The 27,253-nt window shown below is 36.8% G+C and overlaps 2 protein-coding genes across 2 annotated transcripts; both read left to right on the forward strand.

Moving 5' to 3' along the window:
• The first annotated feature begins 5,118 nt into the window (after positions 1-5,118).
• Positions 5,119-6,778, forward strand: LOC132278288 (mitochondrial metalloendopeptidase OMA1-like). The gene is made up of 3 exons (XM_059780089.1): positions 5,119-5,619; positions 5,709-5,835; positions 6,717-6,778. Exons 1-3 carry the CDS (start codon positions 5,119-5,121, stop codon positions 6,776-6,778), a joined length of 690 nt encoding a protein of 229 aa, XP_059636072.1.
• A 17,256-nt stretch (positions 6,779-24,034) lies between these two features.
• Positions 24,035-24,975, forward strand: LOC132278289 (uncharacterized). Its single transcript, XM_059780090.1, has 3 exons — positions 24,035-24,259; positions 24,341-24,398; positions 24,563-24,975. The coding sequence occupies exons 1-3, from the start codon at positions 24,035-24,037 to the stop codon at positions 24,973-24,975; spliced, it is 696 nt and encodes a 231-aa protein (XP_059636073.1).
• Positions 24,976-27,253: the final 2,278 nt, after the last annotated feature.

A 27,253-nucleotide genomic window follows, 5' to 3' on the forward strand; every position in this document is an offset into this window, starting at 1 on the left:
TCATTCCCATCCTTATGAACCCAATGATGTATATCTATGTGTCTCATGCCTTCAATGCTATGCTCATAGTTATTAAAAGCCCAAGGCGCACCGAGGCGCTAGAGGTCCCTTGGAGCCTAGGCGCGAAGCGCACGGCGAGGCGCGAGTCTGAGTGATGTGAGGCGCACAAGTAAAATTTTAAAACAATAATTGTTAACAAAAATAACACAATTAAACAATGAACATCCAATAATAAAAACACTAAATTAGTCTAAATATATCACAATTAAACCAATAAAGCAACTAGAAAAATAGAACAATTAAACTAATAAAACTATTTATTCATAAGAAAGATTCAAAAAAAGCAAAACATAAACCAATTAACCATATATTATAAATTTATACTTGATGTCTTAAGCAAAAGCTATCATTTGACTCCAAAACAGATCCATCAAAAGATACTTAGTAGCCTACCAAATCTATAAAGTATCATAGTCAATACTTAGTAGCCTACCAAATTTATAAACCAAGCAACAAAATATCAGTTTCAGTTTTGTGTTTTAGCAAGGACTCCTAAAACCAAAGTTACCAAACAATCTTAAGGGACCTAAATATCATCCTCTTCACCAAACAACATAGTCTCATCATCGTCCAAAGTCTGAAATTTTACAGCAATTAAGATGCAACAGACAACAAAAAAATAATAATTTTAAAAAGTCTTATTCTGTTCGGTATTTCTTTATTAAAGGGTGAGGTGGTGTACTGATTCTCCTGCGGGTAATATAGCACTGCAAACTATGTTTGCTGAAGACTGATGATGATGAAGATTGAAGAGCGTACAAATTTACAGCTATACACCAAGAAGTTGAAAATGATGGAAAAAAATACAACGAGAAAAAAAATACAGGCCAGAGAGAACAAAAAAAATAATTATATATATATATATATATAGCAAGACACGGGAGAGGAGTAGATGAAGAAAAAGAAAGAAGAAAAAAAAAAAACAGAGACCCACAAGAACAAAAACAGAGATGGAGAAAAAGATAGAAGAAAAAAAAAAAAAAAAAAGACCCAGAAAAAGAAAGCTAAAAAAACACAAAACCAGATATATAGAGAGGAGGAAGAAAAAAAAAAAAGACCCAGAAGAACAGAAACAGAGCCGGAGAAAAAAAAAAGAAGAAAAAAAAAATATACAGAGATAGAGAAAAAGATAGAAGAAAAAAAATAAAAGACCTGAAAAAAAAAATACCAGTCTACTAGAGACCCAGAAAAAGAAAGAAGAAAATCAGAGAAATAGAGAAGAAAAAAAAAAAAAAAAAAAAAAAAAAGGGGCGAGATATAGAGATTAGAGCAAATGAAGAGAGAGAGAGAAGAGGAGAAGTGAAGAGGAGAACTGGAGAAGGAAAAAAAAAAAAAAAAAACTGACTTGTTAATTTGATAGACCCAGAAAAAGAAAGAAGAAAATCAAAGAAATAGAGAAGAAGAAGAACAAAAAAATTAAAAAAAAATTAAAGGCCGAGATATAGAGATTAGAGCAAATGAAGAGAGAGAGAGAAGAGGAGAACTGGAGAAGGAAAAAAAAAAAAAAACTGACCTGTTAATTTGATAGACCCAGAAAAAGAAAGAAGAAAATCAGAGAAATAGAGAAGAAGAAGAAAAAAAAAAATTAAAGGCTGAGATATAGAGATTAGAGCAAATGAAGAGAGAGAGAGAAGAGGAGAAGAGAAGAGGAGAACTGGAGAAGGAAAAAAAAAAAAAAAAAAACAAAACTGACCTGTTAATTTGATTAGGTGATTCCTGGCCGGCCGGACTAATAGCCCTCTCCTCTTCTCTGCTCTTCTCTTCTCTTTCTTTCTCTCTTCTCTCTCTCTTCTCTTTCTCTTTCCCACTCCCACACGTCTTTATTTCTGCTGCAGCCTTTGCTCTTTGACTAATTTGTTTTGTTGACTGTTGGGAGACATTTCCATTTTATATTTCTACTGCAGCCTTTTCTTTACTATATATATATATATATAATAATATAAACTAAACAAGCAAACATACACGTAATACATCAAACAAATATTTGAAGGAGCATAGAATATATGAAGCGCGCCTAAGCGCACCTCTTAAACTATCCAAGGCGCAGCCCAGGCGTGCGCCTAGTGAAGGTCGCTGCGCTTGGGCTAGCATGAGGCGCATGAGGTGCTCCTAGGCGTGCGCCCAGGCACGCTTTTAATAACACTGGCTATGCTACTAAGGGATTTTCAACAATTCAATTAAGCATGCTTTCCAAACATCATAGCTAGCAATTTGTAACACTTTAGACATAGAAAATTAACATTTATCATGCTTCTCAAATAAACCAACAATTCCACATAATCACATGTTTCATGCACTCAATTAAATCATCTAAGAAAGCAATCAAGTTAATTTAAGGACAATAATTCAAGTAGGGAAACTCACAAGGGTACAAGAAAAGTATGAATTAGAGTCCCCTACCCTAAGATTGTGCAAAACCCCCAAATTCTTCTCAAACCCTAGAATTAGAGATTTTCTAAATGATAGCCAAAAAGAGATTGGCTCCGATCAATTCGAAGTCCTCGATGCGCTCCTTAATTTACCGCAAACGGCACTCCAAATCTCCAAAAGTTAAGTGAGAGTTCTAAGATTGAAATATGAAGGAAAGGAAAAAGAAAAAGTGAAGATTAAGAGGAGAAGAGAGAGTGACGGGAGAGATAGAGAGAATTGAGACCCAAAGTGCTCTCTAGACCACCTAAATGGGGTGAGGTGGGTCCCACCCAAATTTCTTTTCCTTTCTCTTTTTCTTTTGCTTTTAATTTACACTACAAACAACACATACGCACACAACTATATAAAATGCACATATGGCACATCAAATAAAATGCATGAAATGCAAATGGACTCATTCAAAATCCCCGGATGCAACAGTACAAGCAACGGGCCACACACAGAACTGTCCGGTCCGAAAAATTGAAAAATGATCTTTACATTTCAAAGAGTTTTAGACTCAATGAAATATCCCAAACAACTCTAGGACACAGCCGGTACACTTCACAATGTCCGGCACGAAAAATAAGAAAAGACGTAAATGCCCCTGCGGTGACAAAATTCCAGAAAAATGAAAAAAAGCTGAAAATTGGAAACATCACAGTGTAGTACATCTAATATGGGACGGAAGAAATATTAAGATTGTCAATAACTTCGTATTGTCAACAGAGTGGAATAATGTCTATTCTTGATAAGTATATGTAACTAATTATGAGTGTTTTGTAGTATACATGCTTACCATGTTATCCTATCATTTTGAAGCAACTAATGAATTTCTTATATTATAAATTTGAGGAATGATGTCTCTCTGTGTATGATATAAAACTGGAAGGCAAAGATTTTTGAATGTGGTTTCTTCTCTGGCCTAGAATCCAAGGGTTAACTTTGCAAGTTCTTAGTGGAAGAAATTTCGTTGACAAAGAGAAGTATAGTCAAAATTGTACAAATAAGTACATTTTATCAAATTGAATATTGAAATACCTAAAAATACCCTCAGGCAAATTTAAAATAAACAACACTGATTTCAGATTTTTTATTTTTTTTTAATTTTTTTTTTCTCTCTCTATCTCGCAATCTCTCATCAGTTATGCTAATTCATTTGATACCATTGCCATTATTTTCATCTTCTTCAGCAGAAAGGAAGCCCAAGAATCCTTCTCATTGAAGAAATTACTGATGGAGAATCTGGGTTAAACAATAGCAAATTGGCTCTCACATGGCCGCGGACTGGACTTTTTGTCAATCCTTTCTCACATTTTCCCTTCTATGCAACTGAAAATGAAAAATGAAGAAATAATAATAATACAAACGTAGAGGACACTCAAGACGAGATGTGACTATTTAGGGCTCTACTGTCTTCCAAAGCGTGGTAAGCATTAGGACATATATTACAGCAAACACGAAACAGAGAAAGAAATAGCACAACTAAAAAGACAACTTCGATGGCATGGCAACTATCTTTCCATTACATTTCACACATCACAGGAAATTATTCCAGTACTTCGATATGCAATGTCACATACCTAAACCAACGCTCTTTATTTATTACATCTCAATGAGGATGTCCAGTTCCAGCAGTGGATATACATATCTGTTGCATTCGGGAGCACTCAGCTCTTTGAATTTGAAATTGAATTTTTTTTAGTAAAAACCAATTTTAAATTCAAAGCCCTAATTCGGTGCTCTCAAACATAATAAATCTTATTATTGAATCACTTTCTTTTACAAAAGCTGGATGGATGGAAGCAACACACACTCCTCTTTTTAACAACATACAAAAAATCAAATAGATGCAAAATGAAGTGAGAAGGCAGAGAACTCTTTTCAGTAACTACTACGAGCCTCTTTGGGATTGTTGTTAGAATGTTAAAAGCACTTTTGATAGTTGATAGTAGAGTTGTTATAAAATTGTTGTTAGTTAAACACACTTATGAGTTTGGTGACAAATTGTATAAAGTACTTTTTATACTTGAAGCACTTTTAAATTTGCTTGGTAATAAATTGTCATAAAACACTTTTATTACTGATTTTACTATATTACCTTTACATTAAACATGTGCTAATTCCCTAATATTAAATATTGGGCAAAACTGTAATTATAAAAAATATAAAGGGATTAAATTGTCTAAAAAAAATTAGTTACCTAAAAACAAAAACCTATACTTGTAAAGCAATTTTAAAAGCTACCATTCTTAACTTTACTTAAAGAAGCTACTATTCCTAACTTCACTTAAACGCCATTTTAAAAGTTACATAGATTCCTAACTTCAGTTAAACGTGCTTCTTTGACGTAAACTCTACCACCTAGCAGTTTAGTTTTTTTTTTTTTTTTTCACCAAACACATTGTACCATAATTTTTTATAATGAAAGTGATTTTCGACGACTGAGGCAGTTGGAGCTCTAGGGAGATGCGGAGATCAATGGGAGTGGGTCAGTAGAGAAGCAATCCCACTATATGTATCCTTGTGTGTGCCCAATTCTGTTGGTTCCCAACTTGCCAGGCAATATGTAACACAGTTGGTAGAGGCAGGCAGAGGCGTCTTGTTTGACAAGTCTTGCATGTAAGCAGACGCATCAATCTGCATAGCATGTGCATGAGCAAGAGCCTTGGTCGTATTCGTATACAGAGAGTTCCATACTCAAAGCGAATCCGTATGTTCACAATCTCCAACGAATTGGAAAGATGGTTGGCACAGCATTGCTTGGAGAATATGGAGAAGGAAAACAAAGGGAGAATACTTGGTGCAACACACCCACACAGTGTTCGTGCGCAATCCATATTGAGAAACATAGTTCAAGGAATGCACACTGGTTTAGAGCTTAAACGTGACTGCTGTGTTTCAGGGTATGGATCGAAAGACACTTTACTTGTATCAAGGGTACACCAGGAGGAGAGCCAAACGAGGCCTAAGAAATCGATCATAAAATTTGGGACTATGCATTTGGAAGGATTGAATTGGCAGGTGGTGGCGGTGGAATCTTCTGATAAAAATGCTGCGTACCTCTCCAACGGGAAGATTGTTATTTCTAAAGGGTTGCTTGACATTCACAATTCAGATGCAGAAATAGCAACCGTTCTAGGACATGAGGTATATATTATTGGAATTCTAGTTGTTGAAATCCATCATTTACCATTATTGTACGTCTTTCTCATGTTCATGTTTTGTTTTTAAATCAGGTTGGGCATGGTGTGGCAAACCATGAATCAGGATTGTGCGCGACTTGTGTCCTTCTATGGCTGTTTTCTCGAGTGCCGATACTCGTAATGACAGCAAAAGGAGTATTTATGTACCTATCACGGATAGGTATACCATTTGGTTCTCCCTAATTGTGATGTATTAATATGCTTAATATTAGGGCAAATTATGATCAGATAATTTGATTTTCCTTCAGATCAGATATAGAACCTCCACTCTTCATGGTTTTTTCCTTCTCCCTCTCTTCCGTCCTATCTAAAGAAAATTAGGGCAATAAAAATGTATATTTACAATTACCAAAATCTAATTAAATCATGTAAACAGACCTGGCTAATCATCCTACATGTAAATTTTTAATTCTAAAACGGATCTTTTGTTTATCAATAGGAAATGGAAAAGGATTTGTTGTTTGATCTGATTTGACGAGGACCTGCAGTTTTTCACAATGGGACTACACTGCAACAAAATGGGCTTTTAACAACACTTTTTCTAAAAGGGTCATGCATAACCCTTGTAGAAAGCACTTTCTACAACAGGCCCAGGTAGTCAGCCAAACCCATCAACACCTCCTTGAACCATCAACATCATCCACTTAGCTTACCTTGCTGATCCGTGTTTAAATGCTATCTCCTGAGGCGAAAGGATGGGATTGGGGCTCAAACTAGATTACCCTTGTTCAGACTCCCTAAGATACAAAGAAGCGAAGAAGGATCACAGCCATCACAGATGCTGTTATTTTCTCCATCAACAATAGATTGAAGCAATCTCTGTAAGTTTCAAATCTTGAATTATATCTCTTAATCACTTCACAATTTATTGATTGTTCTTCTCAATTCTGATACTTTGTAAATAATTGAGTTTTGCAATTTAGGCTTTTGATTTGCTTTTGAAAAATCTCTCATCTTCAGTCCTGTAGAAGAAAATACATATATAAATGTTATGATTATATGAGTTTAATGATATGTTGTATAAATATTTTTTTCTTATAGATTTCGATTTTGTTGAAGTTTTCATTCCGTGCTTGAATGAGTTGATTGGCAATTTGATCTGATTTTTTTGCATATGGTTTCAGTCTACCTACTGATTATTTGATGGAGATTTGATGGAGATCAGTCAGTTGCCAAGAATAAACAAAAATAAAAATAATAGTCATTGATTCTATATTTCCAATTTGGATTCTTTCATGCATGTTCAGTAGTTTATGGTTGTGACAAAATTGGTTTATAGTGAACTCATTCTCTTCATTGCTTTTGAATTTGTCAAGTTCGGGATTTCAGCTTTTTCATACATTAATTTTGATGGCCTTTCTTCCTTTTTTCCGTTCTCTTTTGGTACTCATTTAACACTTAGTGTTGCATATATCAGTTAGGCTTTGTCCAGTCCAAGTAAACATCAAGTAGGCTATTATATTAGGTTTTTGGAGGTAAAAATTAGTGGTTGTATATATTAATGATGATTTTGAGATAATTCCTAGATATCTTTATAATGGTGTGATTCTTCAATGAATTGTGCATGGGTCGGTTACAGGAGCATTCCCTACTTCTTGTTTGTATATATTGTTCTCCCTTGTTGGGTTTGTACGGGTCTGTGGCCTTGCTATATATAAGTGTTTGATGCTATATAAATTGGTGTACATGATTAATGAATTTTACTCTATTTATTATATTTAATTTGATGCAAAAAAGAATCAAATATAAAACCTTATTTAAAGTCTTAACAATCTATATACATGTATAAGGTTTGCAAAACAAGTCTGTGTTTTGTGTATTTATATTTATGTATATGATGTGAACAATGTTTAGAATGCTTACAATTAGCTTCCCAACTGTTGGGTCCTTAATCTACCCCTCTTGTAACGACCCACAATCGCAGGAACTCTTACATGAGTTCATACTCTCAATCATTGAATCCAGAGTGGAGTATACAAACTCATGATGAGAGCGTACTATTAATACTTTATATGTGTGTATATAGTAGTGATCAATTCAATTAAAGAATAATATTAATACATAGTAAGGAGTCCTAAAAGAAATGTTTAATGCTATTTGTCTTGATAAATTTTGAATGAAAAGGATCTTATGTCATACTGTGTTTTTGGTGACTCAGTTATCAAAGTGAAGTTGACAAGCATTTGTTGTCTGATTAGCGCCGAATATTATATATTCAAGCGCCCTAAATTGCATTAGTAAAGTCCGTTGTATGTTAATTTATGTAGATTATCTTCATTTCTATGTTTTTATGCATTTTCAGGTTCATTGGCCAAAATGGAACAAGAATAAGGCCTTGTGGAATCTTGAGCAACAAAAGGTGCCAATGCTGAATTCTGGCAGCAGAGGAACCTGGGCTTTGCTCGCCATTTTGACCTTCCAAACTCGAGAACTGGACTTCTCTCATAACATGAAAGATTTAGAGCTCTGAATCAGCTTTCCAAATCTTCAAGCAGTTCATCATTCGGAGCTCGGAGCAGAGAGTTATGGCCTTGTTACCAGAGGTGCGCAGAACTGCCTGGCAGCACTGAAGTACTGCCTTTCTCCCCATTTTCGACCAACCAGACTTGAGATTTGGTCAATTAACATCAACCTTCGCAATAGCACGAATCATTGTAAAATAGGGCTATTGGTCGGGTAAGTCGAACCACTGGGACTACGCCAGTCTAAGGCAACCTAAGTGTTTAGAGTCATTCTTAGGATGATGAAGGGGTGTTCATAGAGGTTTTGTTTGTTGTCACTTAAATTAGGAATTCAAAGTGCATAAAACACTAATTTGCAAGGAATTTAGGATGAAAAGATTAAGAAGAGGAGACTAGGGAAGTGAATCCGCCTCCATCCCTATACATATGCTAGATTAGACCTAAATTGGGGGAAAAACAACATATGATGGTCAAGACTTACATAACAACACATGGTTGCCATATAAGTAATCAAGAGGTACATTAGGTCTCAAACAAGTATAATCCATCAAAAGATAAACATGCTTAGACTACCTAACTAAGGTGTAGCTTATACACATTTACTTAAATGAGAGACTATCAAGTTCTTGACAAAATGATAAAGCACATGGAGTTAGAGATTAAGCATACACCATCAAAGGATTTCCTAAGCAATGGTCTATCAAAGTCACCTATCAACATGCCATGAAACCATTTCATAACCTTGCTTCCACTCTCACCATGAAAAACTCAAGCAATATGATTACTCTAAGACATCATCTAAGACAAGATAATCAACTTAAAGAAATCATCCATACATGTATCAACATTCATTACAACAAATGAGGTGCTCTTGGTTATGAAAAGACCATAAAATATACATGGCAAATCCCCAAAATAGACTATCCTAGGACATGCTTACAAGGGAGGGACTTCATCACCTCCCTAGAGAAAGAGTTAGTTACCCATTGCTAAGCTAGAAGAAGGAAGAAGCTCCATCCAAGACTCCATTTTCGTGCTCCTACTGTAGCACTCAAGAACACCCTCCTCCTTGCTCTCTTCTCTCTCCTCTATCTTGCTAGAATATATGATAATGATATGTGTGGCCTTCCTTGCCTTATCTCCTTCAACAAAGCTCTCTCTCTCCTCCAAAAAACATCCCCAACCACCTCATAAAGAAGTAAGTAGAAAATGAGGAAACCAATGCACAAGTGGCTGCCAAAATGAGAATTCCCGAAGGCAATTCTGCCCCAAATTCGAGCACTCTAAGCAAGGCCTCGAGCGCTCGAATTTAGTGTAAAAATGCCCATGCTTCACTTGCTCCGCCCAGACCTACTTTGGTTAAACAGCCATAACTTTGTGCTCCGAACTCCGAATGACAAACCGTTTAAAGATTTGGAGAGCTGATTCAGAGCTTTAAAAACTTCATGTTTTGATGAAGACCCAAATCTCAAGTCTGGTTGGTCGAAAATGGGGAGAAAGGCAGTACTTCAGTGCTGCCAGGCAGTTCTGCGCACCTCTGGTAACAAGGCGATAACTTTCTGCTCCGAGCTCCGAATGATGAACCGTTTGAAGATTTAGAAAGCTAATTCAGAGCTCTAAATCTTTCATGTTATGATGGAAGTCCAGTTCTCGAGCTTTCTGGGTCAAAATGGCGAGCAAAGTTCTAACTCCACTGCTGATCTCGTGAAGCAATCTGCCCTAATTTCGAGCACTCGAAATTAGGCCTCGAGCACTCGAAAATTGGCCAGAATGCCCTATGCTTGGTTTGCTCATCCCGGACCTACTTTGGTAAAATGGCCATAACTTTGTGCTCTAAACTCCAAATGATGAACCGTTTGAATATTTGGAAAGCTAATTCAGAGCTCTAAAAACTTCATGTTTTGGTGGAGATCCAATTCTCAAGGATGATTGGTCGAAAATGAAGATCAAGGCAGAATTTCATTGCTGCCAGGCAGTTCTGCGCACCTCTGGTAATAAGGCCATAACTCTCTGCTCCGAGCTCCGAATGACAAACCGTTTGAAGATTTGGAAAGCTGATTCAGAGCTCTAAATCTTTCATGTTATGAGTGAAGTCCAGTTCTCGAGTTTGGAAGGTCAAAATGGCGAGCAAAGCCCAGGTTCCTCTGCTGCCAGAATTCAGCATTGGCACCTTTTGTTGCTCAAGATTCCATAAGGCCTTATTCTTGTTCCATTTTGGCCAATGAACCTGAAAATGCATAAAAACATAGAAATGAAGATAATCTACATAAATTAACATACAACGGACTTTACTAATGCAATTTAGGGCGCTTGAATATATAATATTCGGCGCTAATCACACCCCCAAACTTACATTTTGCTAGTTCCTTAGCAAAACTACAATGAAAAATTTAATGAAAAGACAACCATGGGCTTGCTACTGCAAAAATATCATCCATGGTAAAATAAGATATATACATTGCTCAAAAATAACTTGAAATAGAAAAAGAGCTGGAGATGGGGTCATTGGGAAGACTACCTTGCATATATGAAGCATTGATACAAAAATTGGCTAAATACATTTCCACATACATGCATCAACATCAAAGTCTATATAAATAACTCAATTATCATCTCTTGAATGGAAATCAACTCTAGCTTCAGTGAAAGTGAATTGGATTCTCAACATGCGGCTTTTACTTTCTTTTCCAATTCCAAAGCACAAGTTTTCAAATCATTAAATTCCCCTTTAAATGAGGTCCCTAAGGCATGATTTTATTTACAAGACAACTTTTGTTGCTTGTTGACAATTTATTGTAACTCATAAGCGAAACATAGAATGGTTGTGCAATGCTGAAGTCCCTTAAGCTTTCTAACCAACTTATGTAGCAAGCGTTAGGCCAACAACTCCCAAACCAGATGGCTTTAGGGTGTTAAGTGTAGAGACACTCCAAAGGGCTTAATAGCTCAAGTTGGAAAGGCTACGAACTCTAGCAAACCATGTTTATTACCAGTTTATTTTTTGAATGACCGTGCAATGTTTAAGTCCCTTAAGCTTTCTAACCAACCCTTGTAGCAAGCGTTAGGCCAACAACTCCCAAACCAGACGGCTTTAGGGTGCTAAGTGTAGAGACACTCCTAGGGCTTAATAGCTCGAGTTGGAAAGGCTACGAACGTCAATTGGTCATTATTTTCTTTCCTTCTCAGTTTTTTTTTTTTGTTAGATTCATGCCAAAAGTATTCATCCATTAGGTTCATCAAATCAGATTAACTAGGCCAAGATCAAGGTCAATCAAGTTGCATGCCTCACAGTTAAGTTTCCAATGTGCATCTGTGCATTGTGAAGCTTAAAAGAGTGTCAAATCCGGCGAGAATCTAATTGAGACATTTATACAGACTAATTTGAATCTACATGATCATTTCAACTCAAATTTTTCTTTATTTTCAAAAATGTCACAATTGCTTCTATACACAAGGTATTAAACATATGCTTCATCTCCAACAGGTTTCAAATTACAATATCATTGCTTAGCAAAAATGCAAAACCAAAAATGCATAAATGCACCCCCAAACTTGAATGTCACATTGTCCTCAATGTGAGAAGACAAGTAAATGAAAATAAGAACAGAGAGGGTTAAAGAACAATAATACCAAGCGGAGTGAGGAAGGCAAAGGTTTCCATCTATGTGAATGTGCAAGTGCTTCCCCCAAACTTGGACATGAAGACCTAGCAAAACACAACTAATATACAAATGTAAAAGCATAGGCTCTTAAGGAAAATCAAAACAGAATTAAAAACACTAACCTGAATTCTAGTGCAAGATAAAAATCCAAACAAAACACAAATGCAGACATTAGCCACAAGTGTAAAATGGATAGCAAAAGAATGCCAAAAGTGTGCCATTTTTTTTTGAATGGCATGCATGAGGGTGTTGTGGAGGAATTGAGGATGGGGTTGATTGAGTGCGAAGGGTGGTGGGTGGTTAGGGAGTGAAGGTGCCGATAGAGAGATGGTGGCATGTATGGTGGGGTGAGGTGAGGAAGTTTGGTGAGGTTGGTTGGATGGTTGGGAAAAAAAAAGGACGCCGAGAGGGGCATGCATGGGGGTTGCATGGTGTTGGTGTGTGTAGATGCCGAGAGAAAGAAGGCTTGTGTGAGGGTTGGTTGGTGAATGAGAGAGGGGTGAAGTTTGGGGTGGTGGTCGGTTTGGTTGGTGTGTGCATGGTGTTGAGGGGGTGGTTGTGATGAGGGTGGAGTGTTGTGTAGTGGTGTGCATGGTTTGGGTGGTGAAAGCATGGTGGGCATGGGGTGAATGAAGGTGATGGTGGGTTTGTGGAGGAGAGGGAAGATTGGTTGTTGTGAGGCTCGGTTTGTGTTGTTGGTTGATGTGTGGAGAGAGATGCCGAGGGGTTGGCATGGTTGGGTGGTGATGGTGTTGGTTGGTTTAGGATGGATGCCGAGATGTGAGAGATGCATGAGGTTGTGGTTGTATGGATGTGCATGGGTTTATGGGCTTATGGGTTGCAAGGTTGTGGGTTGTATTGAGAGTGGGTTTGCTGGTGGGATTTCGAAATTGGTTGTGGGAAGGGGGTTTCTTGGTTGAGAGAAGTGGTCGAGCATTCTAAGCATGGAAGTAGAGTGCTCGAATTGGGACCAGTAGCCTCAGCAGCTTTGGGGTTTAAAATTCAAGCAAGGTCGAGCACTCCAAATTGGAGTTTAGATTGCTCGAAATGAAGCCAGAGAGTTCGGGTTTGCTGGGATGTGGCTGCGAGCACTCCAAAGGAACTTGAGAGGGCTCGAAAATAAGGCAGTGGCTGCAAATAAAGGGCTGAAATTGGAGGGCATCAGCGAACACTCGAACTTGGATTTTGAATGCTCGAAATTAGGACAGTGGTGCATGCAAGATTGGAGGCATTAGCGAGCACTCGACAGGGACGGTAGATTGCTCGAAATTGGATCAGTAGGCTTGAAAATGAATTCATTCCAATGGAATGTGTAATGTGAGCAACATGGAAATGGAAGCTGTTCAAAATGGAGTCCATGCATGGAAAGTCAGTGGCTTGGAGATGAAAGAATGCATGCAATGAATGCATGCAATGAAAGAATGCATGCAATGAATTTTAATGTAGGGAAAATTTTTGAAGCCTTGCAAGAGAATTCCAATCCAATGCATGGATGGAAAATTTTTGAAACTTAGCACTTTATCTCTAAAGCATGGAAAAAATTTTAAAATTTGCAAATTCAGTCCATTCCACTGCATGGATGGAAAATTTTTGGAAAAATTGTCGAATTGCTCAACATTTCTAATGCCTAGATGAAAAATTTTCAAACTTTGCATTTCATCTCCAATGCATGGAAAATTTTGGGGAACCATGATCCAATAATGCGTTGAAAATGAGAGGTTGTGCACATGAGTTGCATGCCAAAGATCCTATGAACTTGCTCGAAAGCGATGGAAATTTTCGGGAATGAAAATTAGAGCTGAGAAGGTCTAAGAGGCCAGTCTAAAATTGCGGAACGCAACTGAAAATCATTTCAGAAAAATCAAATTTTTGGCTTTTCTAAACCATTTCCCAGAAAATTTCAAGGCACGAGCAATTTGAGAAGGTAGGGAAGCTTGGAACATCGAAAGAATTTCTTCCCTTGCTTTGCTAAATTTAATGTCGATAGCTAGACGAACCAGGATCAGGATCCATTGGAGAGATGGATCCTTAATGCTCCGTATGCAACTTGCCTCCTTCATATGGTCTTAGACTTGGATCAATGAATGGTGAGGGATATTAATCCTTCCGAAGAGAAACAAGGTTGGCCTTAGAGGATTTGGGCATCGCTTTTAATCTCACTTCTTTTATTTTCAGATTTAAGCAAAGGTGTTGCTTGTTCGAGATTATGGAGGCTTGTTGAATGTCATTGTTTTGACTAACAATGGTAGGATCATGACCTTTCATATTTGCAATCTCCAAGTCATATACCTCATTGTACTCAAATGGTTTGTTCACAGGTTGAGTATCATGGACAATGATTCTAGATTGGGCTGGAATGATTGGAAGAATTTTCAGCAACTTGTCAACATTTTCCTTACCTTTGTCCGGTGGTTCACCCTCAAAATGTTGAGGTAACTCCGGTGAAGAAATGGAAGGAGATGGACAATCCCACGATAGAGATGGATTTGGTGCTTCCCATAAAGGAGAGGAAAATGGTGATGGAATATCAAGCAAGGAGTTGACTTCCCGAATGGATTTGTCCACACCAAAATCCTCAAAATCAAAAGGGACCAAGCAAGCATGTAGGGGATCCTCCGTTGCAGGAGGTGGGATTGGATTTTGAATGTGTTCATCAGCAATAGTGATTTCAAAACACTCATTGTCATCTGAAGGAAGTTGCACAGCATTGAAGATATTGAGCTTAACATTCATATTCCCAAAAGAGATATCCATCAATCCGGATCTACAGTTAATGGAAGCATTAGCTATAGCTAGAAAAGGACGTCCGAGAATTATGGGAATGTGTTTTCTTGGATCATGGACTGGTTCCGTATCAAGAACCACGAAGTCTACCGGGAAGTAGAATTTGTCCACTTTTATGATCACATCTTCAATAATTCCCCGTGGTTGCTTAATAGATCGATCAGCAAATTGTAACACTATCGGAGTTGGCTTTAGATCTCCCAAACCAAGTTGTAGGTAAACCGAATATGGAATCAAATTCACACTAGCTCCTAAGTCAAGGAGGGCCCTCTCGATTTTGTTGTCACCAATGACACAAGAGATTGTGGGGGCACCCGGATCCTTATACTTCGGAGGAGTGCTGTGCTGAATGATCGCACTAACATTTTCGGTTAACCTCACTTTCTTTGGTAAATGACTTCTGGAAGTGCGCTTTTGAGTGCACAAATCCTTAAGGAATTTTGCATAGGGAGGAATTTGCTTGATAGCATCCAAGAGAGGAAGATTGATCTTTACTTGCCTAAAGACCTCCCACATGTCTTGAATTTTGCAATTCTTATTCCCAAAATGTGTCGACTCTTGAAGACGTTGAGGGAACGGAACTTTTGGCTCATAAGTAGTTTCCACATTTGGGGTGACATGCGTGGGACTTCCGTGAATGGTATTTGGACAAGAAGAACTTGGATTTGGACTTGAAGAGCTTGAATTTGGATTTTTCAATGGAGGGTTTTTCTCACTTGTGTCTCCATCAACCTTGTTGTCGACCACTCTACCACTCCGAAGGGTGGTGATAGCTTGAACTTGTTCATGAGTCGGCCCACTCGGAGGAGGGGTTTCATCAATCACATGCATTCCTCTAGGATTTTCAAATGGTTGAGCGGGAAGCTTACCCTTGTCTTTTTGAAGAAGTTGGTTCACTTGGTTAGCTATTTGTCCCATTTGATTTTCGAGCCTAGCTATGGATTGAGTATGGGAGTGAACCATTTGGAGAGTAGGTTGCAAGGATGTCAAGAGATGCTTGTTGGAATCTATGATTTGCTTGTTTAATGATTCCATCATTTGCACATTTAATGATTCCATCATTTGCTTGTTTGCAGCCACTATCTCATCAATTGGATTCACAGGAGGTTGAGTGGAGACATTTGGATTGTATGGAGGTTGGTAGCTTGAAGAGGCTTGGAAAGGCCTACCTTGATATTGAGAAGAGGGCTGATTTTGAGGCCCTTGATTTTGAAGTTGGGAATTTTGTGGGGCTTGTTGCCTCCACGAAAAATTCGGATGGTCTCGCCAACCCGGATTGTAGGTGTTGGAATATGGATTGTTCCCGGGCCGTGAGAACATGGCATTAGCTTGCTCTTGGTTGGGATTGGGAAATTGCTCCGGTGTGGGGCAATCTTCCGAGAGATGAAATGGACTATTACATGAGGCACAAACCGAACTTGCCGAATTTTGAGACACTGAAGGAGGAAGATGTGGTGCCATCAATTGGTAGAATTTATGAGCTATGGCATCCACTTGAGATGATTCCTCCCTTATTGATTTTTGTTGACAAGGATTGGTGTTCTTTGGAGTGGTTGAGGTCGGAGCCCTACGAGAATTGTGTTGAAGTGAATTTTCACTCAAATTCTCAAGTAAGGTCCAAGCCTCATCCGCATTCTTGGACATGAACATCCCACCACAAGAAGAGTCAACCATAAATCTATGGGTGTCGGTCAAACCGGCATAGAAAGCTTGCACTAATTGCCATTTTGGGATCAAATGATGAGGACATTTCCGAAGAAGATCTTGTAGCCTTTCCCAAGTCTCATGGAGTTGTTCTCCATCAATTTGAGAAAAGCTTAGAATGGAACGCCTCATTTGGTTGGTTTTACTCACCGGATAATACTTCTTAAGGAATTCTTGTTGCAATTGAGCCCAAGAAGTAATGGAATTGGGAGCAAGGGAGTTCAACCAATATTTTGCCCTATCCTTTAGGGAGAATGGGAAAAGATGGAGATGAAGTGCATTGTCCGAAAAACCTCTCAACCGGATAGTCGAACAGATTTCAAGGAACTCATCAAGATGCTTATATGGATCTTCATTATCAAAGCCATGAAATGATGGAAGCATTTGGATGGTGCTTGATTTGATCTCATATTGAGCTGCATCTATGTTTGGCATTACTATGCAAGAAGGAGAAGCATAGGTGGTAGGAATGAAATGATCTCTAAGAGTCATTGGTTCTACATTAGGAATTTCAGCCCTTTCATTCCCCGGATTTCCTATGTTATCCCCCATTATATTGAATTCAGTTTCAAGGTCCCTTGTAAGAGTGGGTTCCCTAAGGTTCCGTCTAAGAGTTCTTTCAAGTGAATTTATATCAATAGGCGAGTCAAGTGTAGGAAGAGAGAGTGACCTACGGCCAAACATCAACAATTCACAACAACATCATCGCAACAAATCTTTATCATCAACTCCACATACGATGTTCCCTTTCTCCTCAATTATCAAGACAGAAAATAAATGGCCACGACAAGGACCGATGCTTGGAATTGAAAATACACAATTGAAAAAGCCTCGACAAGGGCTTGCAATTTATCTACTTCTAAGCTTAACACATGCACGATATTCACAATTTGAAACTAGAAGTCACGAGACTTACCTGGGGTCCTCTACACTTACAATTTGCTAGCATTCCCACGGCGAGCTTCGAGTTCCTAGAATCTCACTTACAACACAAAAATGGTTAAACCACACAAGAAATATTCACAAAACACAGTATTCACAATCAAACTAAATTTAACCCTAAACTTTGGTTGCTAAACCGTTTGCAGTCCCCGGCAACGGCGCCAAAAATTGATCGGTTGGTCAATTAACATCAACCTTCGCAATAGCACGAATCATTGTAAAATAGGGCTATTGGTCGGGTAAGTCGAACCACTGGGACTACGCCAGTCTAAGGCAACCTAAGTGTTTAGAGTCATTCTTAGGATGATGAAGGGGTGTTCATAGAGGTTTTGTTTGTTGTCACTTAAATTAGGAATTCAAAGTGCATAAAACACTAATTTGCAAGGAATTTAGGATGAAAAGATTAAGAAGAGGAGACTAGGGAAGTGAATCCGCCTCCATCCCTATACATATGCTAGATTAGACCTAAATTAGGGGAAAAACAACATATGATGGTCAAGACTTACATAACAACACATGGTTGCCATATAAGTAATCAAGAGGTACATTAGGTCTCAAACAAGTATAATCCATCAAAAGATAAACATGCTTAGACTACCTAACTAAGGTGTAGCTTATACACATTTACTTAAATGAGAGACTATCAAGTTCTTGACAAAATGATAAAGCACATGGAGTTAGAGATTAAGCATACACCATCAAAGGATTTCCTAAGCAATGGTCTATCAAAGTCACCTATCAACATGCCATGAAACCATTTCATAACCTTGCTTCCACTCTCACCATGAAAAACTCAAGCAATATGATTACTCTAAGATATCATCTAAGACAAGATAATCAACTTAAAGAAATCATCCATACATGTATCAACATTCATTACAACAAATGAGGTGCTCTTGGTTATGAAAAGACCATAAAATATACATGGCAAATCCCCAAAATAGACTATCCTAGGACATGCTTACAAGGGAAGGACTTCATCACCTCCCTAGAGAAAGAGTTAGTTACCCATTGCTAAGCTAGAAGAAGGAAGAAGCTCCATCCAAGACTCCATTTTCGTGCTCCTACTGTAGCACTCAAGAACACCCTCCTCCTTGCTCTCTTCTCTCTCCTCTATCTTGCTAGAATATATGATAATGATATGTGTGGCCTTCCTTGCCTTATCTCCTTCAACAAAGCTCTCTCTCTCCTCCAAAAAACATCCCCAACCACCTCATAAAGAAGTAAGTAGAAAATGAGGAAACCAATGCACAAGTGGCTGCCAAAATGAGAATTCCCGAAGGCAATTCTGCCCCAAATTCGAGCACTCTAAGCAAGGCCTCGAGCGCTCGAATTTAGTGTAAAAATGCCCATGCTTCACTTGCTCCGCCCAGACCTACTTTGGTTAAACAGCCATAACTTTGTGCTCCGAACTCCGAATGACGAACCGTTTAAAGATTTGGAGATCTGATTCAGAGCTTTAAAAACTTAATGTTTTGATGAAGACCCAAATCTCAAGTCTGGTTGGTCGAAAATGAAGATCAAGGCAGAATTTCATTGCTGCCAGGCAGTTCTGCGCACCTCTGGTAACAAGGCCATAACTCTCTGCTCCGAGCTCCGAATGACAAACCGTTTGAAGATTTGGAAAGCTGATTCAGAGCTCTAAATCTTTCATGTTATGAGGGAAGTCCAGTTCTCGAGTTTGGAAGGTCAAAATGGCGAGCAAAGCCCAGGTTCCTCTGCTGCCAGAATTCAGCATTGGCACCTTTTGTTGCTCAAGATTCCACAAGGCCTTATTCTTGTTCCATTTTGGCCAATGAACCTGAAAATGCATAAAAACATAGAAATGAAGATAATCTACATAAATTAACATACAACGGACTTTACTAATGCAATTTAGGGCGCTTGAATATATAATATTCGGCGCTAATCATTGTCTTGGCAGACTGGTTTGTCCAAATATCAGGTACTCATTACCATCTTTTTGCATCAAATTTGATGTGTCATATTCATATTTATATGTGTGTGTGTCTATATATATATACTGATAATTCTGAACTACTTTGTCTTTTTTTTTTATAGCTTTTTTCTACTTTTAATTTTGAATTATATATTATTCGACTTGTTCTTTTATTAACTCTAGGGGTTGTTGCTTCTTTGGGTACCTTGTGAATGCATCCCACAGTTCCTTGCATGCACATAGCCGTGATATATATATAGTTGGTCATGAATGAATGAGAGAGATTATTTTGTACCTCTGATATGCATAATAATAGTGACAATTGAAGATATTGATTTGTTCTGTCCTGTTTTTTAGAAGACACTTCTCAAGAATTCTGAAAACCGAATTAGACCATTTTCTGGAAATTGACTATTTTTTTTTTTAATTAATTCAGTTTTTTGAACACTATATTTTTAGAAGTCAACGAAACGAATATTTGTAATTGTGTACTCTTTTTCTGTTTTCCAGTTATTTGATATGATGAACAGATAAGTGAATGAAACAAGCTCTATAAAAACATGTTTGGTTTAGTCTTAAAACATAATTCTCATAGAATTATAATATACTATTATATCTGAAATTTCCTTTTTTATAACTTAATTTTCAAAAATTTCCTTTAGAAAACTTTCAAACCAAAGAATTTGAGCTGTTTAATGTTTTTTTAGTTATCCTAGAAATAAAAAACTGGAGCAATTAAGCAGATCAAATTTATAAGAACTCTATAATTAGTTTCCAACATTTCCTTATTGTTTCCTACTTTCTTACAAAGCCATTTCCACATCAACTTTGGTCTTAAAACAAATAACATGGCGTTGACATTCTTTAATCCCAGCATTTGAAGCAATATCTTTTTTATATAACTTGAAAGAAACTCATTTAACAGATCAAATGTATCAAACTTTTGTTGTTTGATATGAACAAGTAAAAAAAAATAAAACTATTGTTAGGTGACTGAAAAATTATGCTATATATCCACATGCTTAGGGATCAAATTCTGGAATCACATTAGTTTGTGCCAGTAGGTAGCAGTTTGTGGCGGAGTGATGGTTTGCAGGGTGTGTTTGAGGGAATAGGATTTTGTAGGTGATGGGAGTCCATTGTATGAGGTCAGTGGTATTGAGGTTAGGTAGTGGTAGGCTTGAGATGTTTAAGGACAGTAGTTACTCATTTAATATGTTAAAGGAAATAAAAGATGTTAAAACAGAGTTTTGGATTTAACTATTTTAATGGAGATTGAGAAATGTAAGAGAGAGAGAGAGAGGGGCATGTAGGAGTTTCATGGTTTTTTATTTAGTTTTTAATTTTTGCAAGAAACTCACACACACCATATTCACACAAGGCGCTTGGTAATTTCATGGTGAGTAGAAGGTAAAAGAAGATAAAATGATGCATATATGCTATTCCATGCAACATGTACATCCCTAGATCAGCAACAGCAGCAGCCGCCACCATGGTTCCACCAACAATAGTCTCCATCAGATTCCCAACAGCAGCGAACCACACCAAACTGGCATCAATAGCCTCCACCACCTCCAGCAGACTCTCATTTTCAGCAACCGCCACTAACAAGGTGGCACCAGCAAGCACCACCACAACCACCAACAGAATGAATAATGGATCTTGAAGAGGATGGAACAATATTTTGTGCTTCCAGATGGTGTAATTTTTAGTTTAGAAAACTGCAGAGCAGTTTTAGTTTTTATTTAGAAAACTGGAGATTTTATGGATCTTGAATATATGTATTATGTATTGTAGATTTATTTTATTTTATGGCCAATAATATCTTTTTGAATGTTATTGTGGATCTATTTTATTTATGTGTTACATGTATTCAAAATGGTTAAACCTACAAATCAAGCATAAAAAAAAAATAATAATAATAATAATAATAATAATTATGTATTAGGGACAGTTTACCCGTCCCTAATATAATAATTATAATTAAAAAAATCATGCATTAGGGACAGTCTATCTGTCCCTAATACAATAATTATAATTAAAAATAATGTATTAGGGACGGTCTATCCGTCCCTAATACTATACGTATTGGGGACAGTCTCCAAAACTGTCCTTAATTCATATGTTATTAGGGACAGTCAATACCGTCCCTAATAAGTTTTAGGGACGGTATTATTTGGGACAGTTAGTACTGTGCCTAAAGGTCAAAAGTATTTGTCACGGTCCAATTTGACCGTCCCTAAAGCTCTTTTGTCACGCTACTTTTAGTGACGGACCAATTTGACCTTTAGGGACGGATTTCGAGCTTTTAGGGACAGTTTGGGCTGTCCCTAAAACCCGAATTTCTTGTAGTGTAGGTTATTTAGAGCTCTTTTTTTTGGAAAAAATAAAAAATAAAATTCATTAAATAAAAAAATATTGTTTAGGCATTGTTTGTCCAAAAAAAAAAAAAAATTGGGCCAAAAATAAATTTAAAAACTTTTTTTTTTTTTGTTTTTTTGTTTTTTCCCTTAAAATTTGTTTTTTTTTTTTTTTAAAAAAAAAAAATTTAAATTTTTTTGCTTTAAATTTTAAATGTGTAGGCCAAATAGTGTATTTGGCCGTTAAGGCACTGTTTCTACATTACCAAACAGTGCCTTAACGGCTATAATTTTAAAAAAAATTTTAAAAATTCAAAATTTTTTAACTTTATTAAAAAAAAAAAAAATTAATTGAAATTTTTTAAATCTCTATAAATACCCCAACTCCTACCATCACTCATCATATCTCTATTATCTACCATTCAACTTATTTCTTCTTCTATTTTCTCAATCTTAGCTATTTTTTCAAAGTCATTTTGATTCCATGGATCCTCGACATCCATTTTATTATGTAATGTGTCAAATATATATATGTGTGTGTGTTAAGAAGATTTTTTTTTTTATTTGAGCTGTGGGGCCCACAATTTTATTAAGTGGTCATAAGACCACGTTTTTCTTTTGGCTCTCTGCTATCTCACTCTCTCTCCCCGCTGCTTGCTTCTCTCTTCCTTCCTGTTTTTCTTTTTTTTCCTTTTTCCATTTCAAGGCTTCAATCCTTGATTCCTTCTTCAATACTTAGTATTTTTAAGTGCCGTTTGCTGCAAAACGGAGAGCACGACGAGCTCTATGCGTGTTTACTAGCAATTTCAGTTTTGTGCAACCTAGGGAGTCCGAAAATCTTGACCCATTTTGAGGGTTTGAGGTGAAAATTGGGGGTTTTCTCCTCCTTTGAGGTAGCGGTGTTTAATTCACAATCTCTTAGATTTTGGTGAATTATTTTTTCATAATTTGTGTTTAATTTGTGTTCTAATTTGTATTATTTTTTCATAATTGTTATGTGTTGTATATGAGATGTGTATATATACATGTTAGTTGTTATGTGATAAAGAACCATGTAAAATTAATGTTAAATTTCATGCCTATTGTGCTTTAAAATACTGAATTTAATGATTTTGAAGCATGATGTAAATTTCTAGAATATTCCTATGAGGCATGTATATTGTAAATATTTGACTTATAAGAAATAAAAATTTCTTTATTGGTCGTCATTGAAATGCATAAGATATATATGCATTCATCGGGATAGAATGGGAAAAATTGATTTGAAAGAAATGAAATGGATTTTGGGAAAGAATTTTGAAAATGATTTTTGTGAAAAACCTGGCCGCCTAGGAGTTGTCTAGGGACCACGGCGTTAGTAAGGCCTAGAGGGGACTAGGGAAATCGCTCTAGTGTGGTTGAGTTACCTATGCCCCAAATGATACCATGGAGTTGCCATGGGTCAGGAACAGTGGCCAATCCTCCTCTCGTGCCGCCATGGAGTTGCCATGGGACGGGTTCACTAACGGTTTGAAAATGATGATGGAAATGGTTTTGGAAAATGGGGAGTGACATTGCATGGCATGTCATATTCATTTGTGGTATCGGATTAATGATGTGGTATTGTGGTTATTTATTTATATATATATATTTTTCCGGCATTGTATGATCCCAGTTTCCTTATTCCTATTCATTGGGTGGATTCACGGGGTCTCAAGAGGTGTGCCTTAGGCAGTTCCTACTGAGCTTATGCTCATCTCTTATATTTAACATTTTTTAATAAACGGGAAAGAAGTGGCGGATGACGTACCACCATAGGCTTAATTTGGATTAAAAGATCATTTTGCTATTTTTGTATCTAAGCCCCATATTTTTGTAAAACCTTAGTTTGTTATATTTAGTATAGAGATTTGTGGACTCTTGCTATTATTGTTCTATTCATGGGCTGTGATTTTATTATAAGTTGTCTAAATGTTGTAAGACATGTACTTTAGATCTTAACCATATATTTTGGGACTGTAATTATGATAATTTGGATTAAATGGTATGTGAATGTTCCACCATGAGATAATCCATGTTGAGGTATAATGAACTGATGAATGGGATGCTGGAATATATTAATTGTATTATGTGTTGGGACAGGTCGGATATGTCTTGAAAGGCCAAAAAGGGCCATTGTGTTTTTTAGCAGGTGGTTGTAGGCCCCTTTTTAGGGAAGGTCATGCAGAATATTTTTTTTTTTAAATGGTATCAGTTTAGGGTTGTTACATATTACAACAGCCAATTCAACCCATCAAACGATAAGTTTTTGCCATTTTCCGAAGACAATATCAATTTTTATGGAAGAGATTCTCAATTTCCTTCTCATCAACCATCCTAACCTTCTTATCAACCATCTCAAACTTCTCATCAATATTGTGGCACTAGTATTCCACAATCAAGTAACTCAAAACCCCCGTCAAAACAACCGACTATCCGACATAATAATTGGACCAAGGCTGAAGATGAGGCTTTATGTTGGACGTCGATGTCGATTACCTCTGATGCGATTACGGGGGTAGACCAAAGTAAGAAGAAGTTATGGGAGCGAATTCTGGAACAATATAAACAACATATTGGTGTTCTAACTGAGCGAAATGATGGAGGTTTGATGAATCGTTGGTCTGTGATTCAACAAAAAATCAACAAATTTTCCGGCTACATAACTACCATAGAAATGAATCGTCCCAGCGACTTCAGCAGTGATGATATGGTGAGTTATTTATTGTTTAAATATAACTCATAAATATTTTAAATAGCCGGCTTTTAATTTTTTGTTATTTTTTTCGTGTAGATGATAGCAGCTAAAGACTTGTTTCATAGCCAAACAGGTGGTGAATTTAAGTTAGAAAGTTGTTGGGAAATCTTGAAGCATAACAATAAATAGAATTCACATTGTGCTGAACAAGTAGGAAAATAAAAAAAGAAAAAAGAGCAGAAGAAGAGAGTGGATTTGACTTTGACATTAATGAGTCTATTGGGCACTCATTACCATCTACTCTGTCAAGTCATGCAGCCACGACAGATGGAGCTTCAACTGAAGAATCACCACCCATAGGGGAAAATGATTCATCCGGTGTGGAAGAATATCAACTACAAAGACCAGCAGGAAGAAAAGCGGCGAAGCAGCGTCGAACAAAAATTAATTCAGCGAATGAATTGCGAACTTCATTCGTTTCGAAATTTAATAATATCACTACCTGTTTTAAGAGTCGTCAGGAAAAAATGAAAAATGCCCAAATGACACGAGAGGTAAGAAAAATGAAGAAAGAGAAGGAGTTTCTAGAGAAACAGAGACTTGAAGAGAAGGAGTTCATGTTAACAGATCCAAATTCAGCACCAACAGAAGCTGGAAAAGCTTGGATTATTGCACGACAAAATGAGATATTGGCATCTTTGAATTCATGGTCCGCCCCAAAGTTCCCATAGGATTTTGTAATTCTTGGTCTATTTATTTTCTTATTCCAATTTAGGATATTGCATTGTTTAAGTTATTTTTAATTGTTTTGTTTAATTTTTTTTTTTAATCCATAATGAATAATATATTGTTTCAAGTTCTAATATAAATAGTAGTTTTTTTTAATAATTTGAAAAAAGATTGCCGCTGAGAAAATAAAGCCGTTAAAAATATACCCATTACGAATATAGCCGTTTAGGAAAAGTTTTTTTTAAAAAAATAATTTTAATTTATTATTATTATTTTTTTTGGAGAGCGAAAATTCGGAGAGCCTGATGGAGTTCATGTTTTTGGAGAGCGAAAGCTGCTGACGTGGCTTTTGGAATTGCTGATGTGGCTCTTGAAAAAGCTGATGTGGCGTTTTTAGAAAGCCAAAATCCGAAGAGGCTGGTACAGATGGCCTGAAGAAGCCATCATTTTAGAGAGAGAAACAAGAGAAAGAGTAAGAGTTGGGTGAAGAAAGAGACGTTGCAGATGTGGTAAATTGAATTTAAAAATAATTTTTTTATTTCATGTGTCTAGAATTAATTGGTGTAGTTCACCAACTCAACCAAATTGAGATGGTAGAATTGGTTCACGCAATAATTTCTCGGCTTCAGCTGGGTATGATCCTCAAGTTGCACCAAAATATGAGGAGAAGACACAGAAGTTTATCAAGATCCATTAAAATAAAATACTTTTATTTATGTAAGAACATATAATTAGTTGATGACACATATCATATACGGTTACCGGCAGGAAAGCCTTCCTCCTCCTGTTGACCTTGTATATAGGGACGTTGTATAGGTTTCAATAATCCACTTCATGATTTTCTGTTACATGAAATCAGTCTCATTAGGAACTTTTTCTTTTCTTTTCTTTTCTTTTTTTTTTATAAAAAAAAAGAGTATATTTTTTAATCTCACCAATGAACACACATATATATCCAAATGGATTTGGCTTGATACCAACTTTAACATATAGGTGCTTTTATATATATTCATTTACTTTTTTATCCAGATCCGATATGGGACACTTGTAAGTTGTAAGACCTCAAACCAATAATTTATTCTAGGTCCATATTGAACGCGACCAAAAAAAACATAATAATAAAAAGAAGCAACTAAGATGTTACTAATAATGGTGCAAGAGAACAACTTGAAAAATAAGAATGTAGTAATGATATAATAATTAAGATTCAAGATACATAGATAGGCCATTAAATTTATAAAATTACAGTGATAAATTTAAAGAACAAGGGAGAGGAAAAAAAAAAATTAAAGAGAGAGAGAAAAAGGTTATTGGACAAACATTATTCACGAGTGTAAGAAAAATAGTAAATCTTTAGAGGGAGAGAAAAAAAAAAAAAATGGTAGAATTGAAAATGAAATAACTTTGAGAGAGAGAGAGAGAGAGAGAGGAAAAAAAACAAAGGAGGTTTGTTTGAAGAGGGAAATTAAGGAGGGACAAGTTGTAAAATTTCAAAAAATTATAGGGCTAAAAGTAGAAAATGCCCTGCTTATGACATAGTTGGCGCTGTCCTTGATCATCAGCAACATGTAGCCCTTGCCATCGCTTTTTCTCAGTTTTTCGCAGAGTTGTCTTGCACACACACTCTCTCTTTTCATTTTTGAAGAGTTATTACGATATAGGTTTCTCTTACATCAAATCAAAGCTTGTTCAGGTAAATCCTTACTCAACTTTCTGTTTGAACAACATTGTCTCTCACTCTCATAGGTATCTGGTTGAGAAGTCTATCAGTCCCATGAATGCATGTTCATATATTCATGGACTCAATCATATCAATCCGGGTCTGTTACTTGGTTGTGGAACAAGATTTTACAATGCAAATCCAAGCCCATTTCGGGTTTACACATCCGAAGCTCTTCAAGTTAACATAGCTAAGACAAAATCTTGGTTTCAATTGCTTCGACCCCGTAGGTCCAGATTTGTAGAAATCTTAATCGTATTTAATATACTCTAATACCAGTTTTGAGAGAGTTCCATACTTGAATCAAATCCATATGGTCACATCCTTGGACAAATTGGAAAGGTAGTTGGGACAGCAATACTGGAAGAAGAAGGAGAAGAAATACCAAGAGAGAATACTACCTCCAACACTCCCACAAAGTGTTCGAGTGAAGTCCATACTCAGAGACATAGTTCAAGGTATGCACAGTGGTTTAGTGCTTGACCGTGACTGCAATGTTTCAGGGTATGGATCTGAAGCCACTTTAGTTGTATTAAGGGTAGACCAGGAGTGCCAAAAGA

The sequence above is a fragment of the Cornus florida genome, unplaced genomic scaffold (genome assembly GCF_030987335.1).
Source record: "Cornus florida cultivar Cherokee Brave unplaced genomic scaffold, ASM3098733v1 CherokeeBrave_3.0.0_Hap2_Chr10, whole genome shotgun sequence".
Taxonomy (NCBI): Eukaryota; Viridiplantae; Streptophyta; class Magnoliopsida; order Cornales; family Cornaceae; genus Cornus; species Cornus florida.

Bases quoted from the DNA above. Each gene is read 5' to 3' on its own strand.
- LOC132278288 (XM_059780089.1), top strand. From the start codon at position 5,119: ATGTGCATGAGCAAGAGCCTTGGTCGTATTCGTATACAGAGAGTTCCA. The intron at 5,620-5,708 runs GTATATATTATT...TTTTTAAATCAG, and splicing joins CAACCGTTCTAGGACATGAG to GTTGGGCATGGTGTGGCAAA. The intron at 5,836-6,716 runs GTATACCATTTG...TTTTTCTTATAG, and splicing joins TATGTACCTATCACGGATAG to ATTTCGATTTTGTTGAAGTT.
- LOC132278289 (XM_059780090.1), top strand. From the start codon at position 24,035: ATGTCGATTACCTCTGATGCGATTACGGGGGTAGACCAAAGTAAGAAG. The intron at 24,260-24,340 runs GTGAGTTATTTA...TTTTTCGTGTAG, and splicing joins ACTTCAGCAGTGATGATATG to ATGATAGCAGCTAAAGACTT. The intron at 24,399-24,562 runs GTTGTTGGGAAA...CAAGTCATGCAG, and splicing joins TGGTGAATTTAAGTTAGAAA to CCACGACAGATGGAGCTTCA.